The following is a 22,273-nucleotide window of genomic DNA, read 5'->3' on the forward strand; positions in this document are numbered from 1 at the left end:
TGCCACTCAGATCAACACAAAATTCAGCAAACTTTGCTCTCAAGCAGGGAGAGGCACAAGCTCTTCGGGTGATGCCTTCATGGTGATCTGGGATGCTATCTTTCTTTATCTTTTTCCTCCCATCCCGCTCATTCAACAGGCAGTTGTCAGAATCCACTAGTTGCGAGCCAGTGCCATCCTGGTAGCTCCATGGTGGCCTTGGCAACCATGGTTTACCACCCTCAAGACAATTGCAACCAACTTCCTGAGGCTACCTCCCCAACCATTCCGCCTGACTCAGGACAGGGGCAAGGTCTATCACCCTGACATAGAGTTGGGGTGACAGACCTTGCCCCCACACCTTACAATATGGAGGATTCTCCCAATATAAAGGAAGTGCTGGACAGAGCTAGAAAACCTTCAACCAAGTTATTACATTCTTATGTGGTCTGTTTTTACCAAATTTGCTGGTTCCAGAGGTTTTTTTTTTTACTGTTCCAGCTTTGTTAGATACTCTTTTTGCTTTCCTACGTTATCTGTTTGATCGAAGGCTGGCTCATTCTACACTGAAGGTTTATATTTCAGCTGTTGCTTCTTAGCCTGTGGGTTCAGAAACTTCCCGTTTATTCTCACACCCGACCTTGAAGAGAGGTTCCTTCGGGGTCTGTGTAACATTCATCCACCTGTACAACCTCCAATCCCTCAGTGGTCCCTTCAAACTGTTTTGCAAGCTGTTGCGCTCTTGTCATTCGAATCTATGGCTTCTGTTCCTCTAAAACTTCTTTTGATTAAGACTTTGTTTCTTGTGGCTGTTACGTCTGCATGGAGAGCAACTGAGTTGGCTGCTCTACGGTCTGATGCCCCATACATACAGTTTCACCCGGACAGGGTCGTCCTATATTCTGTTGTCTCCTTTCTCCCTAAAGTGATTTCGAGTTTCCATATTAAATCAACCTCTGATTCTCCCAACATTGTTTCTTAATCCCTCTTCCAATGTTGAGTGCATGCTCCATTTCATTGATGTTCGTCATGCTTTGGACTTTTACATTTTTAGAACTGAGGACTCCTGCAATTCTCCTAGACTGTTTGCTTGCTTCCATGGTCCACGGAAAGGTTATCCGGTCTCTCCTCAGACAGTTTCCAGATGGATAGTTTCTGCCATTGCTTTAGCCCATGAGCTGACTGGCAACGCTCCGTCAGATGTGTTGAAGGCACATTCCACTAGAGCTGTGACTACCTCGACTGCCTGACTGCGTGGGATTGAAGTCTCTGACATTTGTCAATCAGCTACTTGGTCTACACCATTGACCTTTGTGACACATTACAGGCTGGATGTCAGAGTCAATAAGGAAGCAAGTCTTGGAAGGGCTGTGCTGACTTCAGTTTTCCCATGACGGCCCTCCTTCCAGTAAGTGAGCTTGCTAGTCACCCATTCATGTGCATTCACAGAGACCACGAAGAAGAAAGAGACATTACTTGCCTGTAACCATGGTTCTTCAAGTGGTACTCTGTGAATCCACACATCCAATCTCCCCGCTGTCCATCACAGGTTGCTAGAGCTTTATAATTATCAGAGCTGTGACAGCGGCAGACGTTCAGAACTGAGGTATCACAGGCAGGCAGAGCATGCGCACCACGGGGGGAAATGTTCTACTAGTCAATTGTTTAAGCTCTAGAATATTCTGAACAGTCCTGTGCAGGCACAGTTTAACCCATTTGTGTGGATTCACAGAGTACCACTTGAAGAACCATTTTTTCAGGTAAGTAACCTCTCACTGTCGTGAACAATTTTTATAAAATGTTAAATACTTTCTTCTAATTAACAAAATCGGAGTTTACTCTTGTATTCAGAAACCACAATTCTGTATAAATCTATGGGCTGCAGCTAAAATTATCTTGTAGGTATATGAGCACATTGCTAATGGTGTGATGTTTGGAGACAGATTGCCTCAGGTTAAGAAATCACCATAAATTTGCCTTACAGGTAATGTCTCTGCTTATCTTAAATATAGGCAGTCCACTTGCAACAGTTACACTGTTAGTGTTAAACTGGTGTAACTACTTGAGAGGATTTTGGCCTATGTATGTTTAGATCATGTGAACATTGCAATTTTATTTTCTTTGGCTTTTGTTCTTCAGGGGTAATGCAATTTTTAATGGGAATCAAGGTGGAGTCTACATCTTTGGTGATGGAAGAGGCCTTATTGAAGGAAATGACATCTATGGTAAGCAGCTGAATATTTGCTCTGTTGTACTTGTGTTCATATATCATGTTTCTAATACTTTTTAATCTTCCAACAGGGAATGCATTAGCAGGGATACAGATTCGTACAAACAGCTGTCCTATTGTTCGGCACAATAAGATCCATGATGGCCAGCATGGTGGTATTTATGTGGTGAGCATCTCAGTATAGTTTTGATGTGAACTTCAGAAATATGTTCTGCAGAACCTTTTTCAAACAGTTAGAATCCAGATGTTGAATATTTGGAGGTCAGTGGGGAGGAGGACTTTGCTCTGTCTGTGCACATCATAGGTGGACTTCTGTTATACATAAAAGTCAATATCACTTCTGCCAAGATGCAAACATGGATACAAACAGGAAAGTATTGCTTATATTGTCTATTTCTTTAAGCCAGAAGGCCAATTTGAGAAAAAATTCAAAGGCCAAATTCTGATAATTTGGGAATGAACTTAGAAGACGTCAGTTTAGCAGTACATGGGGTCAGTGCAAAATGAATGGGGCTTAAAATGTTGTTTTTATTTATTTAAAATATTTTTACCCTGCCTTTCTCCTTGAAAAGGACTGAAGGTGGCTTACAACATTGAAAGACAATATTTAAAGCTGAAACACAATGAGGATAATGAGGTGCCTTACATCATTGGCAGAATTAAAGCTAAGAACAATAAGTATATTAATATTAAAAAGAAAAACAACCAGATGCCACTCTGAGAAATGGAAAACACAAGCAGTATTAAAAACCCATTTAAAGCAGTAATGCATAACAAGCCATTTAATTTTTTTATTTTTTTTTTAAGATTTTGGATAGGATTTAAAACTATATTTTGAAAAATTTAAACTATATTTTAGAAAGGGATACATTTGATCAGATGTCTCATAAAATATAATTCAGAATTCCATTTTCGATAGTTTGAGATGGCATCTTAAAATTAAAGACAAATGTTTAGACTCAGAAACTTGCTTCCACACAGCAATATAAAATCTGGAGCAAAAATTCAAGTGTGCACATTCCAGTAACCTTTCCAAAACTCCAACAGAAAAATTGTAAATTTCAGGTCTACATTGTTATTCAGAACTGAGCTTGATTTACTAATTCCGATTGTTCATCTCCATTTCCCTTTACATTGAAGCAAGCAGAAGTTTATTTCATGAAGCTCTGTCATGACTCATTCACTCAAGGTAGTGTTTGCAAAACTCTGAGAGAAAAAGACAGTGGGAAGGATGAGGTATTGCAGATGCTCTGCAACAACTCAACACCTCCTTTTTCACCTCCTTCTGCCAAACTTTCCTTCCTTTGAAGTTTTTCAGTTCAACACACATTCAAAAATAACAAAAAATGGTACATGTATATGACGAAAAGGATAGAGATTTGTTGCTTGGGGATGGGGACAACAAAATGGCAATTGAGAACACTGTGCCACATTGACATTGTGTGTGTGTGTGTGTGTGTGTGTGTGTGTGTGTGTGTGAGAGAGAGAGAGAGAGAGAGAGAGAGAGAGAGAGAGAGCTCCCTTCCACCCAGGAGCACAGTTCCCCTTCTTATTTATCCATTTTTGTTTGGTTTTAGCATGAAAAAGGCCAAGGTGTGATAGAAGAAAACGAAGTTTACAGTAATACCTTGGCTGGGGTCTGGGTAACAACAGGAAGCACTCCAGTGCTGAGAAGAAATAGAATACATAGCGGTAAACAGGTATGTTCCTAAATCAGTGTGTGGACTACCTTTAACATTGATTTCAGAATGTTTAATGAGTGCCTTGCTAATGTTTCAGGTTGGTGTTTATTTCTATGACAATGGACATGGAGTGCTGGAAGACAATGATATATATAACCATATGTACTCAGGGGTTCAAATCAGGTAAAAATATGCCTTCGTTTGCCTTATTTACAGAATTCAATATGTAAACTAGCTGCCACAGTCTCCCACTCATAATAGATGCTGTCAGTTAGGTCTCATTGCCTTCCTTTTCCATCTAATAGGCAAATGGTTGTGTGGTAGTGACTTAATTTTTAACATGAAACTAATGCTAGAGAAAGGCTTATTCCCTTTGTTGGACAGTGTTGCATCTGTTTGATGGAGAGATTCCGACATTCTTGATGGAGGCTGTCTTTCAGCTTGTATTTTTAAACAAAAATCAAGCTTCAATCTAAAGCTTGTGTTTCCATGGAAAAGATAGGAATGATTTATTTGACAGGATATTTCTTCTCAAGTTTGCACACTAAATTTGCTGTAAATGAATAAGTATATATAAAACACTTTGGCATCAGAACAGCAGAATTGGGTGGTGAGGATCCTCTCACACTGCATATATCTCCTAAATAACTGAAACATTTGTTTGTAGTGACATCCTGATTGGCTGAGATAATTCTATGATTAACAAAAGACCTAGCCAAGAAAAGAAAAAAAATACAGTACCCAAGTAGCACTGGAAGAAGGCAACAAACAGCAAGATTACATGAAGATAAATATTTTTTTTTCAATTAAAGAATTAAACATACAAACAAAGAAATGTGCACAGAAGATTCAGTGTGCCCCTGTACTTAAAACTCGGCATCATATCCCAGACTATACAGTGTTAGCAAAACCTTCCCAACTTCAGATGTATTTAAATTTAGCTATGTAAAATAGCAACTTATGAATAGCTTTTTGTTATTTATTTCTACACAGAACTGGAAGCAACCCCAAAATCAGGCGCAACAAAATTTGGGGAGGACAGAATGGTGGAATTCTTGTTTATAATTCTGGTAAGTTTCTATGCCACTTAATTTTCAAATTTTGAAATACCAGGCTATTCCTTGCTCTGTGAAACCTTGACTTTTTCTTGTTCTGCTTAAAGGACTTGGCTTTATAGAAGACAATGAAATTTTTGATAATGCAATGGCTGGAGTTTGGATTAAGACAGACAGTAATCCTACGTTAAGAAGAAACAAAATCCATGATGGGAGAGATGGAGGCATCTGTATATTTAATGGAGGCAGAGGTAGTGTCTTCATTTTTACCATGTTAACCAATAGCTAAGCTTATGCTTTCAAAAGAAAATTTGAAATCTTTGTTGTTCTTAGCTAACTTCATCATCACACCTTAAAGCACATAACAAATTGGTCTCTTTTTTTGAATGTAGGAAGAACTACCTGGGTCATACCTACTGAAAAAAAGAGTTGTAACAAACTGTTAAGCCACCTAAATAAGTCTGCATTGAGTGTCAGAATTCCCCTGGCTAAGTTGTGTGCTGTTTTGTGAGACTGCCAAAGTCTGCAAGAAGAAAGAGTGTGTAGAACACTTGCTTGTTAAACTACCTGATAAAAGTTATTCAGAATAAACTGGCTGTTAAGAGTTCAGCTGTATCTGTGGAAACCTGTATATTAATATTCAAATACTTACATTTTAAATGTCAAAACAGAACACACTATCATCAACACAATAGTTTGAATGCTGTTTGGGATAGTGAGTTAAAACTAGAGTAGATCCATTTGGATCAATGGAACCTATGGAGGAGCTGACCTGCCACATCCCTGCTGATTCAGTGGACCTGCTCTAGTGACATTTGCTGCACTAAGCACTAGGATTTCAGCCACTATGTATTTATAAACAAAATGAAGCTTCAGTCTAAAGCTTGTGTTCTTGATTTTATATTAGGCCTCCTTGAAGAAAATGATATCTTTAGGAATGCACAAGCTGGAGTCCTCATCAGCACAAACAGTCATCCTGTGTTACGGAAAAATAGAATATTTGATGGATTTGCTGCAGGTTTGTCACTATTTTTAAATGGTGGTAGAATAGCAGTTGTGTATTAGGTGTGGGGTGGTTAGGTCTTTATCAGCTATTTTGTGGAGAATGTTTCAGTGTGTTTTATAATGAGCAGCAGACTTGGTATCACAAAGAACAGTGGTTTTCCATCCTTGAATATCCCAGGTGCAACTCCCAGAAACTCTGGCTAACATAGCTGGTGGTGAAGGCTTTTGGGAACTGCAGTTCAGGAACAATTGGGTTACTCAGTTGGCAACCACTGGTCCAGAAGATTTTCTTTCCTCCCCTTTTCTTTAGAAGCTTTTGGCTAATAAGACCATCTCAAATTTTCCTAATATCTTTCATGGTTTCTGCTCATGAATGTATTCCTAAAAATGAATAACTGAATTAGGAATTTGTCAGCACTTTATTTTACATTATTTGGAAGGTCTCATATTACTTGAAAACTTGCATGAAGAAATTTACAAAATAATGTTCGGTTCAACTATTTTTTGTTTTATTATAATTCAACTTTTATTGCCATGTATTTAGCAATTAGATTTCTTTCTTTCTAAAGTGCTTGCTTGTTTATTTTATTTTTATACCACCCAATCTGGGACAATTAACAATAGACCTACGCAAAATATCTACCCCCAGTTCCCAAGCAAAACCACACAATATAAAATTATAAAGCCGAGACAACAGAAAGCAACTAATGATGGTGATAGGATGAAATGAAACTGAGTCTTGCTGTCACCTCAGGGAAGGATATTACTAAAAGCTTCCCTGGACAGCTCATTCTTCAGCAGCCTCTTTAAAGAAATCAAGGATGGAGCCTATTCCATTAGGATGGGGCCACAATCGAGAAGGCTCTATTTCTAGTCATAACTTTTCGAGCCTCTCTAAGAATGGCCACCAGCAATAAAGCTTGAGAAGATCGGGTGGAGTGAGTAGGAATTCTAAAATGGAAGGATTCCAACCTGTAACAGGGCTCCAAAACCATTAAGGACTTTGTACGTAAGTATCAGTAACTTGAATCGGGCGTGGAGAGGCACCAAGAATCAATGCAAATGGGCTAGAAGTGGTAAAAAATTTGACCACACTTCTTTGTGCCAGTAATCAATCTGGCCGCCTTGTTCTGTACCCGCTGAAGTCTCTTAGTCAGACCCAGTGGCCGTCCAACATGGCATTACAACAGTCAGTCCTCAAGATCAACAGTGTATGAACCAGTGTCCTAGGACAGCGGTCCCCAACCTTTTTCGGTCCGTGGACCGGCTGGGGAAGGCAGGGCACCCCTTATGCACATGTGTGAAGAAGTGCATTTGCACATGCGTGCTCACACGCATGCGCAAGTGCAGGCGGGGGTGAGTGCATGTGGGGAGGGTGGGGCAGAAGGTCTGTCTCGGCTGCTCGGTCCAGCTCAGGCCATGGACTGGGGGTTGGGGACCTCTGTCCTAGGAGACCTCTTATTCAAGTGGGGGTGTAACTGGGCAATCAGCCTGAGTTTGGTTGAAAGCTGGCACAGCAGAAACCTGCTGTTACAAAGGAATGGCCAAGTCCAGAATTACCTCCAAATTTTGAATTCGATCCTGAAGAGGGAGAGTGAATCCACCCAGCTCAGGTAGATGCACACAAACACACCCTGAAACAAGATCTCTGTCTTGTTTGGGTTCAACTTCAATCTATTTCAGCTGGCCCACTCCAAATCTGGGACCAGTCAGTGCTCAATGTCCTGGATAGCATCTACTGCGGAGACGTAAAAGAGAGAGACGAGTTCTGTATCATCAGTATACCAATGCTAATAGACTCCAAAACGCTGTCTGACCTCCCCCAGTGACCTAATGTAGATGCTAAAGAACACTGGAGAGGTAGACAACCCTTGAGGCACCCCACCTCTGAGGGTCCAGGGGGACGAAAAGTCCGAGTTGGAAATGCTGGACTTGACCATCAAGGAAGGAGCGGAGCCAGCTAGAAGCTAGCCCACTGATCTCCAACCTCAACAATCTGTCCAGGAGGATATTGTGGTTGATGGTCTCAAAAGCCACTGAGATCCAGGAGCACCAACAGGTTCGAAGCCCCCCATTGAACTCCCTTAGCAGGTCATCATGCAGAGTGACCACTATAGTTTGTGTGAATCATTTCTTTTTAATATTAGTTTAGTACAATAGTTGAATCAAATTCTAAGAAAAGAAAGGTTTTGGATATAAGATCAAGATGATCTGCCATTATCCACAGCACCTTACAGTATCTGCCCCAAGGCTTCACTCAACTAAGACTCTTTCAGGCATTTGTGCTCAGTCTGTCCCATAACACTTTCTAGCATGTACTTTGAGATTGTTCAAGAACAAACTCTCAACATTGCAGACAGCTCAGGTAATTTGGCTAACACAATCATGCTAAACTTGAAACAACATTCTGCCTCTGCTAGATAGATGTTATTAGAGAGGTGTTATTCAGATTTCCCCAGGTGAGCAGAGTTTAGGTATCTTATCATAGTGGGTCTGTCAGGTAGAATTCCCATAATGGAGACTTTTGGGATTGGAATCCGTTAAGATCTAGATAGCACATGCCTAGATATTGGAGACTTACTACACTAAGAGAGAGTAACCTTTTATTTATGAAAATTATATCCTGCCTTCAACTAAAAGAGTAATTAATATAGATAATACAATGCAATGCAGTGGCTAAAATCTTGGTATGCAATTATGTAAACAGTGTGATGTTTGGAAGCAAGTTGGCATACATTAAGAAATTTTCATGCCTATTGTTGCATATTGAGTTGTGCAACTGTGTGTCGCAGATTATGTCTGTGAAGATTTCTTACAACAGTTCACATCTAAAAATTATACTTTTTGCATAACTGAGCAATGATTTCAGCCAGTGTACTGTTAAAATACTGGTCTGAATCCTGCCTTTTGTGTCAGAAGCTCATAATGTCATCATTACAGATGGAGTGTAATTCAAAATATGTCTTGCATTGCCTATGAATTTTAGGGGTATTTCGCTTACCTACTTTTGAAAAACGAATTCTAGACCAAATAAGGAAACATCCATTTAATCCAGAGGGCCACTTCTACAACATCGCTGCCACCCTGTTTTATGTTCTTGGCATTTTGTACCCCCCCCCCTTCCATCTTTTGGAAGTGCTTTGAAGTGCTGTCAATCAACTTAATGAAATATTGTTCTGTTCCTGAGGCAGATACCATTTTGAATTTTGGTATGTGTGGCCAGTTTCTGTACAAATGCAGATTTAATTAACTAGTATATTATTCTTGGCTGAGAGTTCCAAAGAAAGAGAACTCATGTTGAATGAAGTAAATATTTCAGATATAGTCATTTTTTTGCAACACTAACTTTCCTTCTCTTTAATGTAAGGTATTGAAATAACAAATCATGCAACTGCAACTTTGGAAGGCAATCAGATATTCAACAACCGGTTTGGAGGTTTATTTCTAGCTTCTGGTGTCAATGTGACAATGAAAGGTATGTCCAGTTATAATACTTTTAAGCTTACGGTAGCTGTCAGAAACTTTTTATTTTGACAATAAGTTTTCATTCCAGGGAGTAGGGAACTTAAGGAGGCTTGTTGTGGTTTAAAAAAAAGTTTTGCTCATAAAAAATGCCCTCTTTATTTAAAAGCAGAACATCTTGGAAATTTGTGTTTTTATTTAACCCATTAGTCCTTTGTGTTAATTATTTTGGCATTTCAATTGAAATAAAGATATTTCATATAAAACCAAAACATGTTTCATGCCTGGTTGCCAAGAAGACCACACAAATGCTTTTATGCACAAACTCCTGGCCTTTGAAGAACAAAATATTAGCAAGAGCTGGTGCTATAAGCTGTGTTATTTAAACACATTGGCTAGAATCCTGTTCATTTACCGCAGTGATTCCCAACCTTGAGTACCCAGGTGTTCTTGAACTTCAACTCCAAGATATTCTAGCTGGCATACTGGGTGGTGAAGGCTTCTGAGAATTGTAGTCCAAGAACCACCTGGGTAGCCTGAAGTTGGGAATATTGAATTATACTGTGCAGTATTGCCTAAGTCATTTGTTTCTCTCATTCACCTGACTGGTGTCTGGTCTTAAGACTGTTCATGTGGGAGGGGGCACGCTGGACAGGAAGAGCCATTGGGCAGCTGACCTTTTGGTTGTGGAAAACTGCAACAAGATTTTGACAATTTAATACTGTATACTATAGAGATCTTAATGCAATGTAACTTTCAGTGTGAACCTGTTTTAGTCGTACCTGAAATAATTTACTTTAAAAAATGAACTCACGATGATTGTCCATGGTTGCTCCTCCGTAGCAATGAAAAAATCTTGTCTATCTAGGACTGTATGGAGCAAATTTTGGTGAAGGAAGTAACAACAGCCAGTAATCACTTTGATGCAGTGATTCTTTGTTTCTGGTCAGATCCATGCTGAAAACTACCGTATTTTTCCATGTATAAGATGGTCCCATGTGTAAGACGCCACTTTTCTAATCCATAATTAAGAAAAATAAGTGGGGCTTAGCAAGTGTAGGGGGAAAGGAATCAAAGCGCTGCAGGAGTGCTTTGATCCCTGCTTGTTTTTGTTCTCTCCTCAGCTTCCGTGTATAAGATGACCCTCAATTTTTAGTCTAAAGATTTTAGACAAAAGTATAGTCTTATACATGGAGAAATACGGCAAATGACTTTTTGAAGCCTGTTCCACTTTGTCTGCATCCTTATTAAAGTGCGATATCCAGAACTAGACAGAGTACTCAAGCTGCAGCCTAACCAGTGCCAAATAATGATTACCTTTGAGTAGATATATAGGACTGAACAGATATAATTGTTAACTATGCTTTGCTGATTATTAAACCCCATTTCAGTACAGATGTTTTTTCCTATTCAAGAGCTTTGCTGAAAGGTATTGGAAAAGTTGTGTTTTTTTTTTTATTCAAAGTCTTCCGGGATACATTATCATATCCATTTCATGTACATGGGGCCAGGTTCATACATGCTTCAAGTGAGCAAGTGTCCAGCATTTCTCTTTTGGGTAGGGATGGCTTTCCAGGTAGCCTTGCTGCATGCCAACAAGAAGAATATGCATGTGGCAGAACTTTTTATAATTGGGATTATAAAGCATAATTCTGGAGCTAATGATCACTTACTGGACAATTAACGCTTGCCTGTTTCAGGCCATATCTCTTGTGTTGCGGAACAATAAACTAAATGCCGACCCTGCCATTTTATTACAGACAACAAAATAATGAACAATCAAGATGCCATAGAGAAAGCTGTTAGTAGAGGCCAGTGTCTATATAAAATATCAAGTTACACCAGCTATCCCATGCATGATTTCTATAGGTAAGTGAACATGTTATATACTTCAATTTTAATGTTTTATATCAGGGGTCTCAAACATGTGGCCCGAGGGCCATTTGTGGCCCGCTGGATAGTTTGTGGCCCCCACCTTGCCTGCCCCCCCGAAGCGCCCACACGTCCTCTGCTGTCAAGAGTTTTTTAAAAACTGGCTCTCCCCCAAGACAGCGCCTCTTGCACCCTCCATCTGGAACTGCAGCCTGCCAGCCGGCTGACAGGCGGGCTGGCTGGCAGGCTGCAGTTCTGGATGGAGGGTGCAAGAGTCGCTGTCTTGGGGGAGAGTCGCGGAGTGAGGCGTGTTGCTGGCCCTTTTCCCCCGAGCACCTGAGCTGCCGCCGTGCAATGCCCGAGAGCAGAGCTCACTCCTGGCCTGTCCTCAATGAACGCCTCCAAGTCGCCGCCACCACCTCTTCCAGGGAAGCGGTTCTCTGGCTCCCTTTCTCTCTCAGCACCCCCAGCACCAGCCTGGCCAGCGGCCACCTCAGCACCTGGTGGTGCTTCCTCCTCTTCTTCGTCCTGCTACAGCTGCCTCGACTCTGGAGGGTGCCTGGGCTCGCCTCACAAAGTTTGCTCCCCTGTTGTGGTGAGGGTAGCTGCTGCTGCAGAGTGCACCTTTTTTGGAGGGGTGCCTTCAGAGGAAGGTTGCCGGACCTCTGTGTGTGTGTGCGCGTGCACATGCACCTGTGGGAGCCCCGTTCTGTTCAATTTTGCAGGTACCGATGTGGGCTTTTCTCCTTTGGCAAGGTGATTCTGAGGGTTTTTTAAAAATATTATGCCCTCCCCCCCCCCCCCCCGGCTAGGCAGTCACTGCACTCCCTCCTTTCTCCGCTTCTTTGTGGTGCTGCTGGTGGTAGTGAAGGAGCCGGAGGGGGTCGTGGCCGGTGATGAGGGCTTATGCACCCCTCCCCCTCCTCCTCCTTGGAGCCTCATTCAGGCTAAGGAAAATCCTGGGCAGCTTCCTCCAGCTCTTGCTCCACTTGGCGGAAAATCTGATGTGGCCCAGCCTTACCCAGACTCTGCCTCCAGCAGCCCCCCAGGTAAATTGAGTTTGAGACCCCTGTTTTATATGTCAAGTCTCCTGTATTATGTTTTAGTTCCTTGGTTTTATTTATAACCCTATTATGTTTTATTGTACTGTAATCAGCCCAGAATAGTGCACTGCACTAATGGGGTGGTATACAAATTAATGAAATGAATGAAATCAGAAAATGATTTGTTCGTAACAAATTAACGTTGTATTCTAGATGTCACACTTGTAACACCACAGATCGCAATGCTATATGCGTGAATTGTATTAAAAAGTGCCATCAAGGACATGATGTGGAATTTATTAGACATGATAGGTATGTATGTTGAACAACATTTGGCAGAAAACTTAAGTATAATGTTTTCAGTGAGTATTTCAAAGATGTTTGTCTTGCAGGTTTTTCTGCGACTGTGGTGCTGGAACACTGTCCAATCCCTGTACACTAGCTGGAGAACCAACACATGATACAGATACACTATATGACTCTGCTCCTCCTATAGAATCTAATACACTGCAGCACAACTGAATTACTTTGAGAGAGAAGTCCTGCCATTCAATTCTGTTTATTTTGTTTTTTGAGAAAAGTATACTTGCCCATTTCTGCAGAGAGAGAGACTTTAAAATGGATGTGTAAAGAGGTGACACTATGGAGCTCAACCTACCAAAAAGAAAGTGGCAATATGTTGACTCAGGATAACAGAACTGGGCGTTTCAGCATTACTGTGTAAACAAAGACTAAGGGACAGAAGTGAAGAAAATAAGCTGCATCTTTGTACAGATACCAACTTCCCAAAGGCTGGTATTTCTACAAGTAGCAATGAAATGCAGTCCCATTTGCAGTAGTACTATTCTGTAGACGAGCAGCAGTCTTTGTTGCTGCCTTTATGGACATGGGTACCAATTGCTTTTTGTAATATGGTAAAAATGTGAGCTAGCACTTCTGCATTTATTTTGATTTTTTTTAACATTTATTCAGATTGAGATGATTTTAACGCTTTAATCTCATGTAGTTTTTAATTTCAAGCAAATCTTATTGTACTTGAATGTGTCCTGTTTTGTTAGCACACCTAGACTTGCTGTAACTGTACTCATGTCCCAGTATGTACGTTCTTTCTATGAAAGAGAACACTAATCTTAAATTATATCCAGCAATTTTTCTGGTATCCTTTGCAGTTAGACTCTCCCCTGCCCCACCCTGCCCTCATGATCTTTACACCACCTTAAGAAACAATGTTTTAATGAGACTTCTTGGGAAATAATGCACTATAAAACAAAGTACAGAAATAAGTTTGTAGATGGAGGCTTTACCGTATTTTAAAATACAATGTAAGTCTCACCCAAACAATCCTGTATTTTACTCTGTTCACAGTTTTATTGAACAGTCTGGACATTACTCTTAAGAACTGCTGAAAATTGCAATTCCTGCTCTAATGATGATGAGACAAAGTATATAGACAGCCCTATACAGTTTCATAGCTTTTTTCCATTTATGTGTATTGGTGACAGTGGGTAATCAACAGCCTGAAAGTGTATGCATGTACCATAACATCTAGACTTAATATATTGTGGAGTATTCAATAACCATTATGTAGAGGGTAGGTAAGAATTAAAAGGGTTTAATTTCCTAGGAAAGACAATGGAAAATGGTCATTTTTAAAAAATAAAGTTTATTAGATCATTGTGTTTGCATACTGGATTTGAAAACTGCTGTAAAAACTGTATACTGTCTCAGCCATAAAGCACAGTTAGTTTCTCAAGATCATCTCTAGACACTGGTGCTCCTTCAGCTATCCGGCAAAGATTCCTGTCAAGAGATACACATTTGTTACCGTCTGTCCCCACACCACTTATTTAATAAAGGTAAAACACAACAGGGGCTTTTTCCTAGACCCTCTACCTCCCCCACTTCCATCTGTTGAGGTGGAGCCAACGTAGCTGTGACTTCCCAACATGCTGTTACTCTCCTATGTTCTGTAGGACACAATAAATGGTTGGAAGGAAATCTAGTGCCTCCACTAATACACAACAGAAAAGTGAAGACTTACCTGAACAATTTCAATGCAACAATGTTTCTCTCAAATTCTCTTGCTTTTTTGTGACCTTTCTGAATAACCTCTTCAGGAAGGTTAGCTAGCCTTGCAGCATTAAAGCCATAGCTTTTAGGGCAAGCTCCTTTAATGAACTTGTACAGGAACGTGATTGTTTCTTGACTAGGATCCTCACTCTCATTTTCTACCATACATGCCTGGGGAAAAATCCACAAGTCATTTCAGAGAGCCCCACTCCTTGGTTTAGATATTATACCAGCCTGCACAAGATCTACCTCTAATATAGCACTGACAGGAAAAAAATATTTTGTCAGTTTAAAATTTGTAAATTGAATTTCTCTTCAAGAAGTACATATTACATCTGGTGCTTGAAATATTTACCATTCCAAAAACTTCAAACTGATCTATAAGAGTACTATATGAGAATCCATGAAAATCAATGAAATAGTATCAGAAAGGGGTAAGTAAACTGGAAGATACCTGAGCAAACAACCCTACTTGTCTGTGGGAAAACCCTGCACTTAGAACATACATGGCGATTCCACTTGCTGCACAGTACGCTAGAAAAGGACCTCAACACTTTGTTAATCATATAAATTTCATTAGGCTGCAGCACACTTCAGTATCCACCCCAAGCATACATAGCAGGCCAGTCTATACAGTCAAGAGTTACTGTATAGACTGGCCTGCTTATCAGCCAAAACTGCTAGTAAGCATGATTCCAAGAGCACTTCCACAATATAAAGTTATCCCTGGAGAGTGTACAGTACAGCCCCAACCAGAAAAGACAGTGAGCTGGAATCAAACTCCTGTCCTCAAGTGTGCATGGACACAATACATTTAACACAGGAACAGAGCTAGATATCACAGTTATATAAAGCACTGAATCACCTGTGTGTATTTATACTAGCACTCCATTTTCATCTAATGCAAAGTATCCAGCTGACCCAATAACTGTTAAGCCATAGGTATTTTCCCCCTCATTTTACAGCTATCTTTGCTACTAATAAAGTATACAGAATATCCATCGTATGATGGTGCAAGTGGTTGGAAGAAATAATGTTTATGGAATTTCAAATATCAAATTAACTCTGTTAAGAGTGGCATAATTTGCTCAATGAATATGAAAAGGGGAAATTTGACTTAATCTATTCTGAAGATAAATGAATGCTGTTTCATATGGCAGAACATCTTCCTGTAGGAAAGGGCACTCTTAACTATGGGTTAGAAAAAATGCAGAGTTATAATCACGGAGAAACACAACAGCGGCAGGTGAAACAAAACAAGATAATATGTACCATATGTCCCAACTGCACAGTTGGACTGTGAGAATAATCCTCTACCAAAGAATGGTAATGTGTTGAAAACATTGTACGACACTTAATGTTCTCTGAGAGTTCTTTGACGACTGCACTAGCAATGGCAGTTCCATCAAAAGTAGCTGTACCTCTACCTAAAAAAGAGAGAGAGAGAGAGAGAGAGAGAACAGGATAAATGCAAAATCAGAGCTAGTGGAAAAAACAACACACCTCTTGTACCCAGAATTCTTAAAAGCCACAGAAACCACTAAGAGCTTAAATGAAAACTCAAGAGGCCATTCTAGAAAATGCTCTCTTTCAGCACTGTCTAATCCATCGATGTAGTATAGCTTTGAGCGTACAGGTAGCAAACCCCACTCGAGTAGGGCTGCCTTTAGTGAGGCAAGTGCCTCCCCCGGGGGGAGGGGGACAGTGGTAACCGCCAAGCATTCCTCTTGTCAGACAGAGGGGTGTGTGTGTACTGCACAACTTGCACTGCCCTCGAAATGCACCTTCTACCCTCAGATAGGGTGGCAGACAATTAGGCATACAATGCAGGAGGGCCCCTTTGCCTCAAGCAGCAAAATGTCTTCAGCCAGTTCGATTTTGAAGATGTGGCCTGTTTCCCAACCCCTCTGACACAGAAACAGGAGACACAGTGAACAGATTGATTTTATGTAAGAGTTTCAAAAAGGAATCATGAGAGAATATCCATCTTCCAAAAGCCAAGTAATCCAGGACCCCATTGGCACCGCCGATGCCATAAGCCTCAAGTAGTAACTGTTACTCCTTGAGCTGCATCCACCACAACCTTGGCTGTTGTAGTGGATGCAGTTCTGTCAAATGACTTGCTGCTCTAGGAGCTCGTTTGAGACTCACAGGTGTACTCACTTATGTCAGCAAAGGGAGGAAGGAGCACTTCACAAAAGTAGTTTCTATCCAAAAAATCAGCTCCTTGACAAAATGCTAGATATGAATACTCTCTTCTTTTGAGTTGATGTTATCTATGAGATGGGCTTCAGTTATCTCCATACTTTGTTCTAGCTTTTGTTTTGTACTTGTGGCACACCGTACAAATTTTGATTATGGTAAATAGGCCTTATTTATGTGAATTATTCTTGAATTAGAACTGAACACCTAAGGCTTAACAATATTAAAAGGAAATGGTTCTCTCTTTCAACTAAAATCCACAATGGCTTAAGTGGATTTAAAAGTATCAAATTCAAAATATTTAAGACCTCTAGTCATAACATGATCATTGTCTGGGACTGAAAATTAGTGCGTTTTCATGTGTTGAAGTTTGCCTAGGAAGAACATTCAAAGTAGGAATCTACTGCACTCTCTAAGCAGACACCTCAGATGGAAGGAAAACCTAAAAAAGAACCATAAATAATACTGTAAATCATAAAAAGCCTTAACTACCAGTGGACTAATTCATCACCAAGAGACTGAACAGAACTGCCAGACACATGTACCTCTAGATCAAGGGTCTCCAAACTTTTTACCCTGAGTGTCACACCAGATACTTTCAAGATCTTAGAGGGCCAAAGGAACAGGAACATGCGTGCATGTGTACACACGCACTCCCTGCACCCACCCCTCCTCCGTGCACACAGGGTTAAGGGATCAGGCTGGGTAAAACAGCAAGGCAGGCCACATGTGGCCTGCAGGCTGTAGTTTGGAGACCCCTGCTCCAGATGCTAGATGCACTTTGGTTTGATGTAGCAATACTATTCTTATCACTAGTTAAAGACGGTTAAAATGACCTGAAGAAAGCTATGAATCTGATCTCCACAGCATCACATGACATTTTTGCCAATCTGGAAACTTAAACTCTATTAAAATCATGAGCCATTATTCTTTTTTTGCAGCAAATAATATGTCCTTAGGGCCAGCTTGCAGTTGCACAAGCTGGAGTTTGCCCTGCTGCTTTACATGGGTGTTCTGCTCACAAAAGGGTTTGGAAATTGATTTGTTTGAAATGTGGTGCTGGAGGAGAGCTTTGCAGATACCCTGGACTGCCACAAAGATGAATCCTAGATCAAATCATGCTTGAATTATCTCTGGAGGCAAAAGTGTTGAAGCTAAGGCTGTCCTACTTTAGGCATATCGTGAAAAGGCAGGATTTATTTGTGAATTTCGTTGTATGTGTATATACTTACAATGACAATAAATTATAAATTATTTTACGGAAAAGACAATAATGCTGGGAAAGGCTGAAGACAGCAAGAAACGAGAAGACCAAATACAAGATGGACTGACTCCCTAAAGCAGGGGTGGGCAATTAATTTCTATAGGGTGGGCACATGAAAAATCTGATCGGGGGCCAAACCAACTTTACTTAAAAATAAATGAAACAGTGATGTCATGATTGTTTTTATTTTAAACTTTTAAGGTAAAGGTAAAGGTTCCCCTTGACAATTTTTGTCCAGTCGTGTTCGACTCTAGGGGGCGGTGCTCATCCTCATTTCCAAGCCATAGAGCCAGCATTTTTGTCCAAAGACAATTTTCCGTGGTCACATGGCCAGTGCGACTTAGACACGGAACGCTGTTACCTTCCCACCGAGGTGGTCCCTATTTATCTACTTGCATTTGCATGCTTTCGAACCGCTAGGTTGGCGGGAGCTGGGACAAGCGACGGGTGCTCACTCTGTCGCATGGATTCGATCTTACGACTGCTTGATCTTCTGACCCTGCAGCACAGGCTTCTGCGGTTTAGCCCACAGCGCCACCACGTCCCTTACTTTAAACTTTTAATTTTCACAAAAACTAAAGAGCGTTTTTGTGGTATGTTAAAGATAAGTAACTGATCAACTTTAGACAAAAAGCTATAAATGGTTTTGATATTCAAAAATATCTGCGGGCCAGACAGGAGCGACTCGTGGGCCATATGTGGCCCTCGGGCTGCACTTTGCCCAGGTCTGCCCTAAAGGAAGCCACAAGGTGGAGTTCACAAGAGCTGAGCAGGGCAGTTGAGGACAGGACATTGCTCATTCACAGGCTTGCCATGAGTCAGAGACCACTTGACAGCACATAAGAACAGTAACAGTGGTCGTAAAGGACAAAGAACCCACAGAACCCACTGTTAGCACAGTTGCAGCCAATGGCATACTAATAATGTGAATCTTAAATTCATATTTTCCATCTTGGATTTATTGCACGTTTATTGGTTTTACTGTTTTTAAATCTGTAATACCGCCCAGAGTAGACCTTTGGTCTAGATGGGTGGGGTATAATTCTAATAAATAAATATACATAGTAAATCCCTTATGCATGTGGTACTGCATGCATACAGTATCTCCAGCAATAACTTTTATTAGGATGTATTTAATTGTAATGAGCCCTACTATAGTGTATGCAAACGTATTCCCTGCATTTCATTTTAAAAAGGTTCCTTGCTGTTTCACATGTTCTGTTGGCACACTATAGATCCTTAGGCAAAAAAAAGTGTAGCTGTGGCATAATCACTGCAAGTAGAGAAACTTTCCTTAAATGAGGCATCAATGTCTACAGTTTCTGGCAATGAAAATATGATGTGGTTAAGCAAGGCTTGCTAAATGAAGAGGTAGTGCAGACAGCTGTAGAATGCTAATCAAGAACTGAAATGGCCAGCAGGTAATTATGACCATTATTACGGTGTGATTTTAGATTTCTTTCTATGCAGCTTACATACCTAATTCATCCAAAAGAACAAAAGAATGCTCTGTTGCATGCTGTAGAATACTGGAAGTCTCACTCAGCTCAACGAAGAATGTACTCTCCCCTGGTGAAGAAATCACACGCACTTCAGATTTTGGAGAAACTGAAATGATCAACTGATCAAAGTTGGAAATTCATACTACACTCTTCCTTCACAGATGTCATATATTAAATATTTATAAACGAAGGCTGACTTGACAGTTTTTAATTCATTACTGGAGAGCAAGTGCTGTGCAAAAGAGAAGCCACATGCAGGTGTGCAAGCTTACTGTGATTTAATCTGATGGGAATTCGGTTAACCCATGGCCTATCAGCAGCCCAGGATGGCCTGTGTGGCCACCACATTTTGGGGGTAGGGTATGTGATTTTCAACAGATGCTTTCCCCCCCTCTTCACACAACATTTCAGTATCATCCAGCCTGTCCTTGGGCACCAACCCCGGTTACACACTGTACTTTTGACAGCACTTGCTTGTGCTTCAGATTTAATTTTAAAAATTAAAACTCACCTGACATAATTCTATCTGAAGCTCCTAATCTGGTGAACACTCGGTCAACAGGAGTAAGTCTGCAAGATTCAGCAGGTACAAAGCAGCCCAACTGGGCCATTATCACCAGCAAGCCAGCCTGCAAAGCAACAAAGCCAACAGCCATTACAGAACTGCCTGCACTACACTTGCTTGTGCCAGAGTTAACTAGGACAAGGAAGAAACGCTTTGATTAACTTCTACACCTTTAGTTCTAGGGAAATAGAGTCCCCTAGAAATCAAGAAATCCTGCAGGTGTAGAGAGCTTACATGCAAGGAGGACCCTTGTCCTTAAATATTTCACTCTCTATGTGGATAAAGTTACAATGGAGGAATCAGGGTTACTTGCTCCTCTCTAAGCGTGGTGCCTACAACCAGAACTATTCTTTATTTTAACAGGTAATCTGTTAAAATAACAGTAATCTTGCTCTGACAGGAGGGCCTGGCCTGCTCTGGTCCATGGGGCCACAAAGAGTCAGACACGACTTAACGGCTAAATGACAACAAAGGTTGCTCAAGGTAGAGAACAGTTCAATCCTACCCCTCTGTGCAGGTTTTTGTTACATTTCTATATGTGAAGGGTGACAACCATGAAAAGTAAGACCTCTCCTATACATAGGGACTGCCCACATGAATCCAGTCCTTGGAAGATCAGAATCCTGACTTACACAGAGACACATCGGAGATAAGGGAGCTCTGCCGTTCTCAAACTCTTCATTCTCCATGGGTAGAAAAGTGATGGGCATGACAATGGAGGAGACAAACCACTCCATCCACGTTGAGCTTACCCTATGAGTTAACACCTGAATATATAATCAGGATTTACAGTATGTAAGTTTTAACTCACAATTCTATAACTATGTCAGTTGGTCTAATTTAGTTGGGAATAGCAACTGAATTCTAGTCTTCTTTTCCATATGACATCGTATTTGCCTTTCTTTTCTGTGTAGAACACTTATTTTCTTCTTGTAGGTTGCTGCATGAAGCATGTAGTTTCCTATCTAAAATTAAATCCATATGTATTTATACAGAAGAGATGGAGTTACACAGAGTCCCAACTCACTGAAGCTAGATCAACAAACCTTAAGCCCTATTTCCATTCTTCTTACATAATCCAAATCATAATAGTATAGTAACAAGGTCACCTAACACAATGCAAATGAAATTTAATTATCCCTAGGTCAACCACCAATATGTAGAAATCTGAGAAGGAAGTCCTAAACAAATCCAATGTTCGTGGTTAAGGATTACACTGTGCTAGAGTTGTAAAACATGCTGCAATGTTTTCTTCTAATCACCTGTCTCATGAGCGTTGACTTGCCTCCCATGTTCGGACCGGTCACTAGAACACAAGGAGCTTTGCTCTCAGGGTGTTCACCTTCTATACCTATCAGAATGTCATTAGGGATGAAGTCATCTCCAAAGAATGTCTTCATGATGCACGGGTGGCGGGAGCGTTTGAGCTCCAGAAAAGGTGGTGTGTTGTCCTCTGGCAGCAAGATTACAGGTCGGCACAATGGTCCATCACATCCTTGACTATGATGTGCAAGACACAACAGGACATCTATGAAATCAAAACAAGACCTCAGTGAGTTAGCTTCCTCAATTGCATCCAGAGAACACTAGAACTAGAATACCAATCACTTCAAGTACTTAAATTATAAAACATTCACTGTTGTTCTGCCATCAAAGCAGAAATAACAGTTCAAAAGACTGTACAATTCCGTATTGTCTTGCATCCAACTAGAGTTAGTTACTCAGTAACTGTACAATAATTAAGAATGCACAAATTCATGGAAAACTGAGTCCCGACATCCATGAAGGCTATACAGAGGGCACTTTCTACAGAACTACCCCTCCCAGGAACCTCTGTGAGTCCCAGATAGCCTTGAAATTCCCTTGCTGTTCAAAGCAGAACCAGTCTGGGAAAAGCATGACGGTAAGAAGTGCTTCTTTGAGGCTTCCTCAAAGAGAAGGAACATTACACAGAACTATTCTTTTCCTTCAGATGTAATGTGGTGGGTTGTTTCTTAAAACAATATCCTGAACTAATTAAAATCTGGGAGGGTTGGCAGGAAAAAAAAATTGTTTGTAGGTCACAAATGAGTTTCTTATCACCAGCTGACTAACTCCAGTTGTTTCCCCAAAAGTAAGACAGGGTCTTATACTAATTTTTGCTCCAAAAAACACATTAGGGCTTATTTTCAGGGAATGTTTTTTTCCATGCACAACAATCTACATTTATACAAATACAGTCATATCATCTTCTGGTTGCTGCACAATGGTGGAGGGCGAGGTTTCACTTAGCTGGGGCTTATTTTGGGGGTTGGGCTTATATTACGGGCATCCTGAAAAATCATACTACGGCTTGTTTTCAG

At 40.7% G+C, this 22,273-nt stretch overlaps 2 protein-coding genes across 6 annotated transcripts in view; one reads left to right on the forward strand and one right to left on the reverse strand.

Moving 5' to 3' along the window:
- The window catches only part of FBXO11 (F-box protein 11), an 86,975-nt gene extending 72,972 nt beyond the window's left edge, over nt 1-14,003 (forward strand). For all 4 annotated transcript variants that reach the window (XM_072988000.2, XM_072988001.2, XM_078382750.1 and 1 more), the window contains exons 13-23: nt 2,119-2,204; nt 2,281-2,375; nt 3,787-3,909; nt 3,989-4,074; nt 4,885-4,961; nt 5,054-5,197; nt 5,854-5,964; nt 9,319-9,426; nt 11,174-11,282; nt 12,542-12,640; nt 12,721-14,003. In XM_072988000.2, coding sequence (XP_072844101.2) covers nt 2,119-2,204; nt 2,281-2,375; nt 3,787-3,909; nt 3,989-4,074; nt 4,885-4,961; nt 5,054-5,197; nt 5,854-5,964; nt 9,319-9,426; nt 11,174-11,282; nt 12,542-12,640; nt 12,721-12,850 — 1,168 coding nt within the window. In that variant the 3' untranslated portion in view covers nt 12,851-14,003. The remainder of the gene's footprint in view (nt 1-2,118; nt 2,205-2,280; nt 2,376-3,786; nt 3,910-3,988; nt 4,075-4,884; nt 4,962-5,053; nt 5,198-5,853; nt 5,965-9,318; nt 9,427-11,173; nt 11,283-12,541; nt 12,641-12,720) is intronic.
- The window catches only part of MSH6 (mutS homolog 6), a 36,666-nt gene continuing 28,364 nt past the window's right edge, over nt 13,972-22,273 (reverse strand). For both annotated transcript variants that reach the window (XM_020794754.3, XM_020794753.3), the window contains exons 5-10: nt 21,194-21,459; nt 19,878-19,995; nt 19,344-19,433; nt 15,671-15,825; nt 14,370-14,569; nt 13,972-14,128 (exon numbers count right to left, since the gene is read on the reverse strand). In XM_020794754.3, coding sequence (XP_020650413.3) covers nt 14,053-14,128; nt 14,370-14,569; nt 15,671-15,825; nt 19,344-19,433; nt 19,878-19,995; nt 21,194-21,459 — 905 coding nt within the window. In that variant the 3' untranslated portion in view covers nt 13,972-14,052. The remainder of the gene's footprint in view (nt 14,129-14,369; nt 14,570-15,670; nt 15,826-19,343; nt 19,434-19,877; nt 19,996-21,193; nt 21,460-22,273) is intronic.

The sequence above is a fragment of the Pogona vitticeps genome, chromosome 1, assembly GCF_051106095.1.
Source record: "Pogona vitticeps strain Pit_001003342236 chromosome 1, PviZW2.1, whole genome shotgun sequence".
Lineage (NCBI taxonomy): Eukaryota > Metazoa > Chordata > Lepidosauria > Squamata > Agamidae > Pogona > Pogona vitticeps.